This window comes from Hypanus sabinus, chromosome 1 (assembly GCF_030144855.1).
Source record: "Hypanus sabinus isolate sHypSab1 chromosome 1, sHypSab1.hap1, whole genome shotgun sequence".
Taxonomy (NCBI): domain Eukaryota; kingdom Metazoa; phylum Chordata; class Chondrichthyes; order Myliobatiformes; family Dasyatidae; genus Hypanus; species Hypanus sabinus.
Genome location: NC_082706.1, coordinates 23,119,418 through 23,133,409, shown reverse-complemented (window position 1 = coordinate 23,133,409; position 13,992 = coordinate 23,119,418). Strand labels below are relative to the sequence as shown.

At 45.9% G+C, this 13,992-nt stretch overlaps 1 protein-coding gene across 1 annotated transcript in view; it reads right to left on the bottom strand.

Annotated features, from left to right (window-relative positions):
• Nucleotides 1-2,353: 2,353 nt before the first annotated feature.
• LOC132391930 (mitoferrin-1-like) overlaps nt 2,354-13,992 on the bottom strand; it is a 48,116-nt gene continuing 36,477 nt past the window's right edge. The window contains exons 3-4 of the mRNA XM_059965731.1: nt 6,447-6,503; nt 2,354-5,121 (exon numbers count right to left, since the gene is read on the bottom strand). Of these exons, the coding sequence (XP_059821714.1) occupies nt 4,595-5,121; nt 6,447-6,503 (584 nt within the window). The 3' untranslated portion in view covers nt 2,354-4,594. The remainder of the gene's footprint in view (nt 5,122-6,446; nt 6,504-13,992) is intronic.

Sequence of the window (13,992 nt, the reverse complement as noted above, 5' to 3'; positions counted from 1 at the left end):
CCTTTCCAGCTCTTAGCTTTATCCCTCCCCCTCCCACTTTCAAATCTCTTACTATCTTTTCTTTCCGTTAATCCTGACTAAGGGTCTCGGCCCGAAACATCGACTGTGCTTCTTCCTATAGATGCTGCCTGGTCTGCTGCGTTCCACCAGCATTTTGTGTGTGTTGCTTGCATTTCCAGCGTCTGCAGATTTCCAGAGTTCTGCTGAGAATGGTGGCTATTCAATCCCAAGATTCCCCTTCAGCCCACAGGAACAGCCTTCCGTAGTGTTCAGAGATGGCACACCATCAGCCTGCAATACTCATCTCGGGCCCATAATGATCCCCATGATTGCAATGCACAAAGAATGCCACCTCCAGAAACTACCAGGTCCCCACAGCATCCTTTCATTCAGAAGCGGAGAGTACTGGACATAAAGCATATAAGTCTTCAAAGAGCCATGGGATGGAGCATAACATCAAATCCTTGTATTTAAACATGATGGCCACAGCACAAGATTACTGAATACACCAGCTGAGGCAGTGTGTGGGATTTCTGTCAAGCTACCTCACACAGAGCTCAAGGCAAGGCTGACCGTTTCCCTCAGCATAATTAACAGAAAGATCCTATCAGCAGATGGTATCTATCACCTGAGACACCAGCTTCTGTACAAGTACTAAAACATGAATTGATACAACAGCTTATCACGTTGACACACAGTGAAGTTTTTGAAGTAATCACAGGAGCAGACTTAACAAGTAATGACCACTGAACTGTACCCTTCTTGACTATGTTACACCACCATACTGAGCAAGTTTTACCTTTTCCACAAGTATCTCACACACTAATCTAAATCAGACATGTGGCAAAGTCTGACTGGGCAATACAGGTTTCCACCCGCTATCTGAAAGTAGAACATTCCTATGAAACCTTTCGAAAGCTAAAATGGTGCAAAGCGAAGAAGCAATTACCAGTAATTTATATGAGCATTCCCAGACTCAAAATAACCTACCAAAACATACCAAATAACACATAAAACCTAAAACACTAACATATAGTAAAAGCAGGAATGATATGATAAATACACGGCCTATATAAAGCAGAAATAATGTATGTACAGTGTAGTTTCACTTATCAAAATCGTGAAGATTTAGCCAAAACCCATTTGTAGAGAGAGAAAAAAAAATTGGCACGTACACGCATGCACACACACCTGCCCACGCAAGGCTTCACAGTCACGGTAGTCTTTCTCAGGGTAAACAAGTTTAATGTGGGCATCTTTTTTCATAAAAGCGAAAATCCTCCTCAGATTTCTTTCAGTTAGCGAAAATAGGTACTAATGTAGGTCTTTCGTAAAAGTGAAGTGGCATAAAGCAAGTTTTCGTAAAGCGGGTGGCACCTGTAGCAGAATTGACATGGGTTATACATTCAGTTACATCGCCCCCAAGAAAACTTATTTCACCAATGCAGGATATCTTAATGTGCTTTAGTCACAGGCTTACTGAAAATGCTGTAACAGAGGCAAGGCTGAAAGGAAATTTGTGCCAACTCGGCTCCACAAAACATCAATGACCAGATGATGCTCCAGCAATATGACAGGGATCGATGTTGGGTGAGATATCAGCAGTGGGCAAAGTGGAGAGCAGGAATCCCACTGGGCTTTAGCATGCATATCTCTATATTATAACAGCGGCCACAACACCAGTTATGTGGTTGAGCCATTTAATTTGCTCTGGTGGAGGGTATGGAAAAGCATGGGCAAAGGCTGCCGTTTTTCATGGGGTCTTTTAACAACCACTTCGGCTGAGAGTCGTTCAGTGAGCACGAAGCCAATGAAGCATTCAACTAGGTCTAAGTATCAGTCCACATCAAAAGTTTGCCGCTGCCCTACAGTAAACGCTTCTGATCACAAATCCTGAAGCACCACCTAGTGGAGATGGCGCTGAACTGCAGCAGTTCACTGGTTTCCCCACCGCTGCCACTCATGTCTGCAGGACTGTTGATGAATGCTGCAACAAACTACCTAGCTCCAGTTTCTGATTAACTGGAAACAAGCGCTCAGAGTTGTTCTTTTCACAAGAGAAAATCTGCAGACGCTGGAAATCCAAGCATCACACAAAATGCTAGAGGGATGCAGCAGACCAGCTGGCATCTATAGGAAAAGAGTGCAGTCAATGTCACGGGCTGACTGAGTTCCTCCAGCACTTTCTTTAAATGTGTTTTCATTCGTCAAGACACACACACTGATACAAAGTTAGCAACTATTTTGGGGCTCTTGGGATATAAATTAAATGTCGTCAATTTGTGCAACCCAACAGATTTGAAACCCACCTACTTAATGTCAATTCTGTTACACGTCAACTTTCACCCACATATTGTAACACACCCAGTTTATATATACATATATATTTTAATTTAGCAGTTTAAAAATACATGGCATTTCATTTCAAAGAATCTTGCAAATTTCACATGAACATTAGTCCACACTTCTATAGAATGTCCTCTCAAAATGAGACAATAAGTTATCTTTTCACAAATACCGGGAGACAATTTTAAAGACACCAAAAGTTACAGCAGCTGTGAGTGGTTAGAGTCTGACTACCCAATGCATAGACCCGGAGAAGCACAGCAGTACTCAAAGTGTTGAGGTAGTCAATGCTTTTGCATCCAGTCTTTATCCCCTCATTCCAACTTTGCTTTTTTAACATCAAAGTTCAACATGTACCATCCCAGTACAGAATTATTTGCTCAGCACTGCGAGGAATATTGGGCATAACAGGGGCCAGCATGGCCACCCCTAACATCTACTTCAGGACACGATGCCTCCCTCAACAAACACAGCATCAGAGGGGGTCAATAATCTAAGAGATAACCCCTGTTAGCAAGACTCCAAACTTATTTTCTCCTCAGCCCAAGGATTGGTTGGGTTAGATATACTGTCAGAAAATACTGGGGAAGCTTAGGAAAGTGACAGAGACTCAATGGAAAGAGAAAATTGTTCTATATCTGAAAATTTAAAAAACGTGTTTGTGGCTTTTGTTGTATGATCAGATTGGATTTGAGGGGGTCTTGATCTCCGTGGCCAAAGAAGAGGGTTGTGGAAGAGACAACAGGAGGGCAAGAAAGTGAGGAGCAGCATCTTGCACAGGCACAATGGACGTTCAGCACCATACAGAAAAGCAGGCATATACCTTAACTTCCACTTGCTTTGTCTGTCAAATGGGACAAACTTCAAATTGTGCACATTTCACCATCCAGTAATCTTCATTCTGGAGTCAATAAAAACTTGTGAAACATTCAAGCTCCCACCAACCCCTCCTCCTATGCCACAACTTTCTTCAAAATCAGTGTCAGGAATTTGGGAAGCGGGCAAAGATTTTCACTCACCTTCCCTCAGTAACTGGTAGGAAGAAAGCGAAACTACTAAAATGCCTCACCCTGGACTGACAAAAATACCTATATGATACATTCAATTTTAACATATTCATAATACTCCCTCTGGACAAATAGTGTAGGGGAACCTCTCCAAACCAAACCCAGGGACAGCCAAGACCAACACAGTCACCCATTCACTGCCCACCGTGGCGTGGGAAAGGTATAGACCCAGCATCCCTCCCTTTTACCTACAGTGCACTCCCAATTGCAGATTTGCACCCTTTGAAGATGGGTCAAATTGCATGCACACCGTACACTAAACCAAATTCCTAGTTGCCCCACTACTCAGTGTCCAATTCCTCCCCTCACTTGCCTCCAACACAATTTTCTGCTTTTATCTCACTGCTCCAAAATTTCCTCATCCACCCCTCATTATCTTCGTAGAATACCTTCTCACTTCAGTACCCATCCAGCACTCCTTCCTCTCCCTTCCGTACAACTCCTCTCCTTCACCAACCTCAATCCCATTCCTTCATCCGTCCTTTTTCATGCTTCCACCAGCCTCCCGTCACACTCTCACCTTCCTCTTCCACTATTTTGTCCTTAAACCTCACTCTCTTCCTTCCAAGCAGAGTCAAGTTCTCCTAACCAAACCCACAAGGATGAGAGATCAAGAGTTAAATGAATGTCAGCATAGGTTGAAGGGTTTTAAAATCCCTGTGTGAGAGCACACTGCCAATCTCCATGTGTACGCATGCCAGGTCAAGCACAAAACAGTCCACTAATCTCACTGCATACAAACCCCTCCCATGCCTATCCTCATGCAACCACTCTTCTATCAAAATAGACCATCTTGGCTGCTACAAATGAAGCCCCAATGCTAATTTCCCTGGTTGGAGGCAGGTTTTATTAAGAGTTATATCCTGATCCATTGAGTCCTGCAACACACAGCCAAGGTGCAGGGCAGTTTGCAGTGTTTCAGAATTCAATCACTGGCTGGGTTCAAAGCTCTATTGGGATACGAAATCAGCTCTTTTATGCCTCTATATCATTCAGACCTTGGCTTGCTTTCTAAAATTGCCCTCTCAAATTTTTGAGGACGGTTGGGGAAAGTTCAATGTGAGATACCCAAAATGCTGGTGGGCTAACACACTGAGTGTTTCCGCATCCTCGTTCAACATTCAGTTCCATGGGAGCCACTCATTCAAAGCTGTACCACATTTCTGCTAAAAAGAGCGCCCTCACAAAGAGGATGACAAGCTCTGTTGCTGCTTCTTCAAAATGACACTCTTGAAGAACTCGTAGACCGACCAAGAAATGGCAGTGGAGGGCATCTGGTAAATGACACGGGCTTGCACGCCTTTGAAGTAGGCAGCGAGGCCACCGATCTGGTAGACAGTCCGGAAGGCATTGGCCAGGCCCGAGAGGTGCCCGCTGCTGGGTTTCAGCGTTCTCACCGCCAGGCTCTCCTGCGTGTTCAGCAGCGTCTTGCACACGTCTAGGGGTGTGGTGGCAGCCGCGGCCACCGCTCCCGCCATGGCCCCAGACACCACATGCGTCGAGGGGCAGTACTGCTTCATGGGGTTCAACCACTCCTGCATGATCTCATAGGTTATGAAGTGGATGGCCTGGAAGGGCACGTTCATGGTCAGCTGTGTGGTGTAGCTCCGATAAAAGGCACGGCTCCCTTCAACTTGCCGGACAATCCGTATGCAATCCCAAACGCCTTTGTAGGGAGACTGGAACATCTGCATCCGCTGCTTGATAGCTGTGGGGGCGGGGGAAGTGGAAGAACAAAAGGTTAGCAGTGACCATTCAAAAGCCAAAAAGGAACAAACACTCAGCCAGTCAGGCAGCATCTGTGGAAAGAGAAACCAAAGCTCAAGGTCAATGACCCTTCTTCAGAAACCAGTAGTGGGAGAAGGAGAGGGGACTTTTGTTTCAGATTCCACTACCGGCAGTTTTATTTGCCTTCTACTACTTCTCTTCCAGGTATTTCCTATCAATCTTCTTTGAAAAATCCGCAGATTCTAGAAATTGGAGCAGCAAAGGAACTCATTGGGTTAAGCAGGGTCCCTGTGGCTGTGTAGCTGATGTTTCAGAATCCTGATGCAGGGTTTCAACCCAAAATGTCAAAGTATTCCTCTCCCGCTCCCACCACCAAAAATGCTGCCCCTCCTGCTGAGCTCCTCCAGCAGACTGCTTGGGGGTCCTCCTCATCCTGGAGAGGATTGTGTCAGACCCTGTTCTCCCTCACAGCTGCTTTGAAAGCTGTAACCCCTCTACTCTTTCAAGCTCAGAAGGGCCCCAGATTCAAAACTTTTAAGTGCTTTGTCTCCCCCTCCACCCGCACAGATGCTGCACGATTCGTTGAGAACTCTTACAGATTCCAGCATCTGCAGTTTTGCTTTCTCTAATGCCCATCTTTGCCCAACCAAGCGCAGGCTGCCTCCTCCCACCCGAGTGGTGCTCAGAGTGAAGCTGCGGTAACCTCCATGGTCTTCGATGTGACTGATGAGGTTCTGAGACCTGCCAAAGGGTTGCGTCCTGTCGTGAATACACTAACTCCTGCACTGCACAGGTGGGCATGGTTGCCCTCAAAGACGGTGGTTGTACACTTCAGCAATTAACTTAACTGCACCTCTTTAGATTGAGGGGGGAAACTGGAGCACCAGAGAAAACCCGTGCCAATGGGGAGAAGAGACAAGCAAGGATATAATTAGGCTCGTTGGGCCAATTACAGAGCTGTATCTCTAAATAAATAAATCACTTCAGGAGCAGTCGTATTGCAGGAGAGGGATGTTACCAGTTAGGGGGCCTTGCAAATTACTTGTCAGCAAAAGCTCTGGGGCCAGGGTCAACTTGCTGAACCCAGACAGCGAAGCTCCTGGGAAGCACAGTAGCAATTTTAACTGAAGGGTAGCAAGTGGACCAGGCAACTTGTGGGTTGGGTGTAGGAGACAGGATACTACACTCACACTGAACAAATGCATTTATAGATGACAGGGCCTCAGGGGCTGATACCAACATGGAACACACTGGGAAACAGAACATGAAGCGACCTCAACCGCAGCTTCTCTCAGGAGCCTTTACCTTCAGCTGGCGTCATTACAGCGTCGTGCAGCAGTGTTGCTGTGCCTCCGGCAATACCTGCAGAAGGAAAAGGAGACATCAGCAGGTTGGCTCTTGGCACTGCAAAAGACCCTTGGGATTTCAACTCAATCACCACCTTCAACAAGTAACACCGCAACTAAAGAACAGACACCTCACCCCTATCGACCGGAAAACAGGCAAAGTCCAGGCACCAGGAGACTCTGGACAGCACATGTCTACAGGCATGGCATGACGCCACATGGCAAGGTTTTAGAGCTTAAGCAGCCACCAGCTCTGGCATCGAGGAGAGACATGAGAAGCAGGAAGAAGAAAGATCCTTGAAATAATACATAACAGAGCAAAAGTCTTAAGCTGGGACTTCACTAGCTATCAAACTGATGTTTCAGGAGAGAGGAGGCATGCAGAAAAGGTGAGGGCTAGAGACAGGATCAATGAAGAGATAGCAACACAAACGATCAATGGCAGGCATTTCATGATCACGGGATGTTGTATGCAATTCACATCTAATGATGTGCTTTGAGGTACAGTGCTGGGGAAGGAACTGATTGGACTCAGGCGAGTCTGGGGAACCAGTGAAAAGGTCAGTCGGGCTGTGTCACAATGCAGATTTATCTCTTAGCATCAGTTCTCCTGCAGAAATTTCCTTAACTGCAATACAACACACACTTTGGTAATACTAGCTAGATTATGCACAGTTGGTCAGTAGAGTTCACTGCATAAGACATTTAACCCAGGCAGCAAATCCCTGCCCAACAAAGCAAGTGTGGACACAGAAGACATTGCAGAAACTAAACTTTAACCATGTGCAAACGATCAGAGATACATCTCAGCTCTCAATAAAACTTAACCAATTAAAGTCATTGCATTTAACACCAAAGGCTGGGTGCTTAAAATGAATCTCAGGGTTGTATATTGTAACATGAGTACTTTAATAAATTCCCCTTTGAACTTAGTTTAAAGAATTCCTTAGAATGTGGATGAGAATGCAAAGATTAACCAAGTTAATTCCAAGGATAAAGAGACCATCCAGTGAGAATAGCTGAAGCAGATGAATCCTATATTTGAAGTTTAGAAAAATGAAACAATCTCATTGAAACGTCCAAGGATTTCTTTCGTAGGAGTTGACAGGCAAGATGTAGGGACGATTCTGGAGTAACTAGGATCAGGGGTTAATCCCAAATTAATGAAACTGTGGCGACCCATTTCCTGGCGCATCCGAACCGACTCACAATTAGATAGCCTACGGGGGTTTGCGAGCACAGAGCTTTGGAGCCTCTGCGCCATGGGGGGGGCCGGTTGAGGGAGGCTTAAAAGTGAGGCTGAAGTTTTCGAATAAAGTTTTTTCCTTTGACTGCAGTTACCGACTCTGTGTCGTAATTTTAGCGCTGCGTGTAGCACACCGCTACAAAACAACCATTCAGGTCTGAGCCAGGAAAAAGTTACATTAATCAGAGGCTACAGTGGCTTAGTTGCTGTGTTCAATACTGATATATGCTTGGACTTAAGGAATCAAGGGATTTAGGACAAGCAGTTAAGGACATAAAGTAATATTGGCTTAATAATACCTATTATAACGAACAAACTGAACAGAAATAGGTATAGGTCAATTGGCCTCTCATGCCTGCTCTTGCAAACAATGATTAATGCAAAGTTAACAATCCACCCATACCTTAAAGAACAATAAGAGCAGACACCTGGGTTAAGATGTTTATACCTGGTCTCATATGTACTTTTGGTCTAGATATGATCCAGTCATAATGTTTTGCTCATTTTTAGAGACTTTTCTATCCAAACTGCTTGTGGCATTTCCTGCATTACAATGCAATGTTTTAATTTCAGGTTTATTCCCTTCCTACCTATATCCATGAACTTCACAAGCTCTCCAATACTTTCATAACTTTTCAGCTCCCTGGCCCATCATGAAAATGAGGCAGTCAGGATAAACCAGTCCCATCAAGGCCTTGAAGCCCTCTGCTTTTGACAACAGACCTAACCAGTTCCCCCTCCACTACCACCCTCCTGCCTGGCAGAACTGATCCTCAACTTTTTTTTTGGCTCCTCCCACTTTCTCAAAAAAAATGGTGTTGCGACGGGCACTCACATGGGCCCCAGCTATGCCTGACTCTTTGAAGGCTACGTGGAGCAGTCCATGTTCCAAGACTACACTGGTAATGCTCTCCAACTTTTCCTCCACTACATCGACGACTACACCGGTGCTGCTTCCTGCACCCACGCAGAACTCAATTTCATCAAGCTTACTCAAAATGTACTCGTTCCATCTCTGACAACTTCTCCCCTTTCTTAATCTCAGGAGACAGACTATCCACTGACGTATTTCACAAGCCTACTGAATCTCAGTTTTCTTCACTGCACCTCTTCCTCTTGCCACCATGTCAGTTGTAAAAATGCTATTTCCTTCCGAGTTCCTCTGACTGCCACATCTACAGTGGCGTGCAGAAGTTTGGGCACCCCGGTCAAAATTTCTGTTACTCCGAATAGCTAAGCGATTCGCCTGATGACCTGATTTCCAAAAAGGCAAAGTTAAAGATGACATATTTTAAGCATGATTACTTTATTTCCATCTTTTACAGTTTCAAAATTAACAAAAAAGGAAAAGGGCTGAAGCAAAAATTTGGGCACCCTGCATGGTCAGTACTTAGTAACACCCCCTTTGGCAAGTATCACAGCTTGTAAACACTTTCTGCAGCCAATTCTTGTTTGGGGAATTTTTGCCCATTCTTCCTTGCAGAAAGCTTCTAGTTCTGTGAGATTCTTGGGCCATCTTGCATGCACTGCTCTTTTGGGGTCTATCCACAGATTTCCAATTATGTTTAGGTCGGGGAACTGTGAGGGCCATGGCAAAACCTTCAGCTTGCACTTCAAGGTAGTCCATTGTGGATTTTGAGGTGTGTTTAGGATCATTATCCTGTTGAGAAGCCACCCTCTTTTCACCTTCAGCTCTTTTTTTTTTTCCAGACGATGCTATGCTTGCTTCCAGAATTTGCTGGTATAATTGAATTCATTCTTCCCTCTACCAGTGAAATGTTCCTTGTGTCACTGGCTGCAACACAAGCCCAAAGTATGATCGATCCACCCCCATGCTTAAGAGTTGGAGAGGTGTTCTCTTCATGAAATTCTGCACCATTTTTTTCCTCCAAACATACCTTTGTTCATAGCTGCCAAAAGATTCTATTTTAACTTCATCGGTCCACAGGACTTGTTTCCAAAATGCATCAGGAAAATGTTCTTTTGCAAACTTCTGACGCTGAACTTTGTGGTGAGGATGAGGAAAGGTTTTCTTCGGATGACTCTTCCATGAAGGTCAAACTTGTGCAGGTGTCGCTGCACAGTAGAACAGTGCACCACCACTCCAGAGTCTGCTAAATCTTCCTGAACGTCTTCTGCAGTCAAACAGGGGTTTTGATTTGCCTTTCTAGCAATCCCATGAGCAGTTCTCTCAGAAAGTTTTTTTGGTCTTCCAGAGTTCAACTTGACCTCAACCGTTCCTGTTAACTGCCATTTCTTATTTACATTACAAACTGAGGAAACGGCTACCTGAAAACACTTTGCTATCACCCATCAATGACCCCTTCTCCTGTCTTCAACCCTTGTCCTCTTCATGGACACTCCGCTCTGGTCTTCTACCTGCTTTGGATCTCTTTATTGCTAATTGCTGACGGGACATCAACCATTCTTGACTTCACCACACCCTGTTCCAATTCCAACCTCACTCCTTCCGAACGCTCTGCTCTCCGCTCCTTCCGCACCAATCCCAGCCTCACTATAAAACCTGCTGATAAGGTGGGAGCTGTTGTTGTCTGGGGTACTGACCTCTACTTGGCCGAGGCACAGCGACAAATCTCTGATAACACCTTTTATTTACCCCTTGATCATGATCCCACTAAGGAGCACCAGGCCATTGTCTCCAATACCATCACCAACCTTATTAGCTCTGGGGATCTCCCATCCACAAACCTCATAGTTCCCACACCCCGCACTTCCCGTTTCTACCTCCTACCCAAGATCCACAAACCTGTCTGTCCAGGTAGACCTATTGTCTCAGCTTGCTCCTGCCCCATTGAACTCATTTCTGCATACCTTGACACTGTCTTATCCCCCCCTTGTTCAATCTCTTCCCACCTATGTTCATGACACTTCTCATGCTTTGAATTTTTTCAGTGATTTTAAGTTCCCTGGCCCCCTCCGTCTTATTTTCACCATGGACATCCAGTCCCTATATACCTCCATCCCCCACCAAGATGGTCTCGAAGCTCTTCGGTTTTTTTTGGACCACCACTCTCCTCTGTCTAGCGGAATTAGTTCTTACTCTCAATAATTTCTCCTTTGGCTCCTCCCACTTCCTCCAAACCAAGGGTGTAGCCATGGGCACCCGTATGGGTCCTAGTTATGCCTGCCTTTTTGTTGGCTTTGTGGAACAGTCTATGTTCCAAGTCTATACCGGTATCCATCCCCTCTTTTCCTTTGATACATTGACAACTGCATTGGCGCTGCCTCCTGCACGCGTGCTGAGTTCGTCGACTTCATTAACTTTGCTTCCAACTTTCACCCTGCCCTCAAATTTACCTGGTCCATTTCCCACACCTCCCTCCCCTTTCTTGATCTTTCTGTCTCCATCTCTGGAGACGGCCTATCTACCGATATCTACTATAAACCTACAGACTCTCACAGCTACCTGGACTATTCCTCTTCCCACCCTGTCTCTTGCAAAAAGGCTATCCCCTTCTCACAATTCCTCCGTCTCCGCCGCATCTGCTCTCAGGATGAGGCTTTTCATTCCAGGATGAAGATGTCTTCCTTTTGTAAGCAAAGGGGCTTCCCTTGGTCCAACATCAACTCTGCTCTCAAACGCATCTCTCCCATTTCCCGCACATCTGCCCTCACCCCATCCACACGCCACCCCACTCGGGATAGGGTTCCCTTTGTCCTTACCTACCACCCCACCAGCCTCCAGGTCCAACATATAATTCTCCGTAACTTTCGCCACTTCCAACAGGATCCCACTACCTGGCTGGTGTGGTATACTGTGCCTGGTGCTCCCAGTGTGGCCTTTTATATATTGGCGAGACCCGACGCAGACTGGGAGACCGTTTCGTGGAACACCTACGCTCGGTCCGCCAGAAAAAGCAGGATCTCCCAGTAGCCACACATTTTAATTCCACGTCCCATTCCCATTCTGATATGTCTGTCCATGGCCTCCTCTATTGTCAAAATGAATCCAAACTTGGGTTGGAGGAACACCACCTTATATACCGGCTGGGTAGCCTCCAACCTGATGGCATGAACATTGACTTCTCTGGCTTCCGTTGATGCCCCACCTCCTCTTCTTGCCCCATCCCTGACATATTTAGTTGTTTGCCTGTTCTCCCTCTGTGCTCCCCCCACCTTCTTTCTCCTGAGGCCTCCCGTCCCATGATCCTTTCCCTTCTCCAGCTCTGTATTACTTTCGCCAATCACCTTTCCAACTCTTAGCTTCATCCCACCCCCTCCGGTCTTCTCCTATCATTTCGCATTTCCTCCTCCCCCCCCCGACTTTCAAATCTCTTGCTATCTTTCCTTTCAGTTAGTCCCGACGAAGGGCCTCGGCCCGAAACGTCGACATCGCTTCTCCCGATAGATGCTGCCTGGCCTGCTGTGTTCTACCAGCATTTTGTGTGTGTTGTTGCTATCTTCTTATAGCCTTCTCTTGCTTTGTGGGCATCATTTATTTCAATTTTCAGAGTGCTAGGCAGCTGCTTAGAGGAGCCCATGGATGCGGATTCTTGGAGGTTTGAGGAGTCAGGGTATTCATAAAGCTTAAAAATTTGCATCAGCTGGCCTTTCCCAACAATGACTGTGAACAAGCCTTAGCCCTAACAAGCTAATTAAGGTCCGAGACCTTGGTAAAGGTATCTGAGAGCTCAAATCTCTTGGAGTGCCCAAACTTCTGCATGGTGCTCCTTTCCTTCCCCCCCATTCTAAAATTGTACCAAATGAAAATAATACACTCATCTTGCTTAACATGTTGAAAAGAATATTTCATCTTTAACTTTATGACTTTTGGAGATCAGTTCATCTTCTACTTAACTATTCACACAAGGGTGAAGGGAGAAAAGTTTAAAGGGAACATGGGGGGGGGGCTTCTTCACAAAGAGTGGTGGGTGTGTGGAATGAGCTGCCAGATGAAGTGGTAAATGCAGGCTCACTTTTAACAGTTAAGAAAAACTAGGACAGGTACATGGATGAAAGGTGTATGGAGGGATATGGGCCAGGTACAGGGAAGTGGGACTAGGCAGAAAAATGGTTCGGCACAGCCAAGAAGGGCCAAAAGGCCTGTTTCTGCGCTGTAATGTTCTATGGGTGCCCAAACGTTTGCATGCTGCCTTATTCCCAGGATGAAACTTTCCATTCTGGAACATCTGAGTGAGACGTCCTTCTCCCTCCACCCCCAAAGAACACAGTTTTCTTTCCACCATCATCAATGCTATCCTCATCCACACCTCCTCCCTGTCTATCTTCACCTATTCCTCTGCACAACAGGATAGGGATGCCCTTACCCAACACTCCAAGAGTCGCCATATTCAACACATGATTCTCTGTAGCCTACATCATCCACCAGTACGAACTGTCCCTGAACCACCCCCCCAAACAGGGTTTCAGTAGGACAGACTTAGTGACTCCCATGTTCACTTGTCCCTCCTTATAAACGCTTTCCTGGCACCTCCCTAGCAATTGGGAGAAGAGCTGTACATGCCACTAGACTCCCCCTCCCCACAACCACCATTCAGGGCCTCCAACAATCCTTCCAGGTAAGGTGACATTTCACCTACAAGTCTACACCAGTGACAGAGCTGCTTTGTCAAGCACTTTCATTCTGTCATCCAAAAGGGAGGATATCTGGTGACCACCCATTCCATTTTCCATTCTGGTTACTCTCTTACCCCTTTCCCTTCTCTTCACCACACTGTTCCCTTCCGGTTTCCCTTTCTGCTATGGTCCACTGTCCTCTCCTATTAAACTCCTCCCTTTAGCCCTTTACCTCATTACCTATCCCTTGCCATCTTCTTCATCCCCTCTTCACCATAACCTGTCATTTCTCTTCCCTCCCCCCTTTGTTTTCCCTCATTCCCATGGCCCCCTTACCCATTCTCTTCCCCTCTTCCACCTTCACTATCTTTCCATCACCTCCCTCTGGTTTCCCAAACTCTTCCTTTAATTCCATGGTCCACTGTCCTCTCCTATCCTTATTCTTTATGCTCAATATTGAGCATTCTCCAACTATCAACTCCCAGCTTTTCACATTATTCTCTTCCATCCCCTTCACCCACCTACCTTGCCCCCCTCTCCTGAACTCGCCCATTACCCATTAGCTTGCACTCTTCCCATCCTACCTCTTTATTCTGTTTTTTTGCCCTCTTTTCCCAGCCCTGATGAAGGGTCTCAGACTGAAATGTCAACTTTTCATTTCCCTCCATAAAAGCTGCCTGACCTGCTGACTTCCTCCAGCATTTTGTAATTGTCCATCATA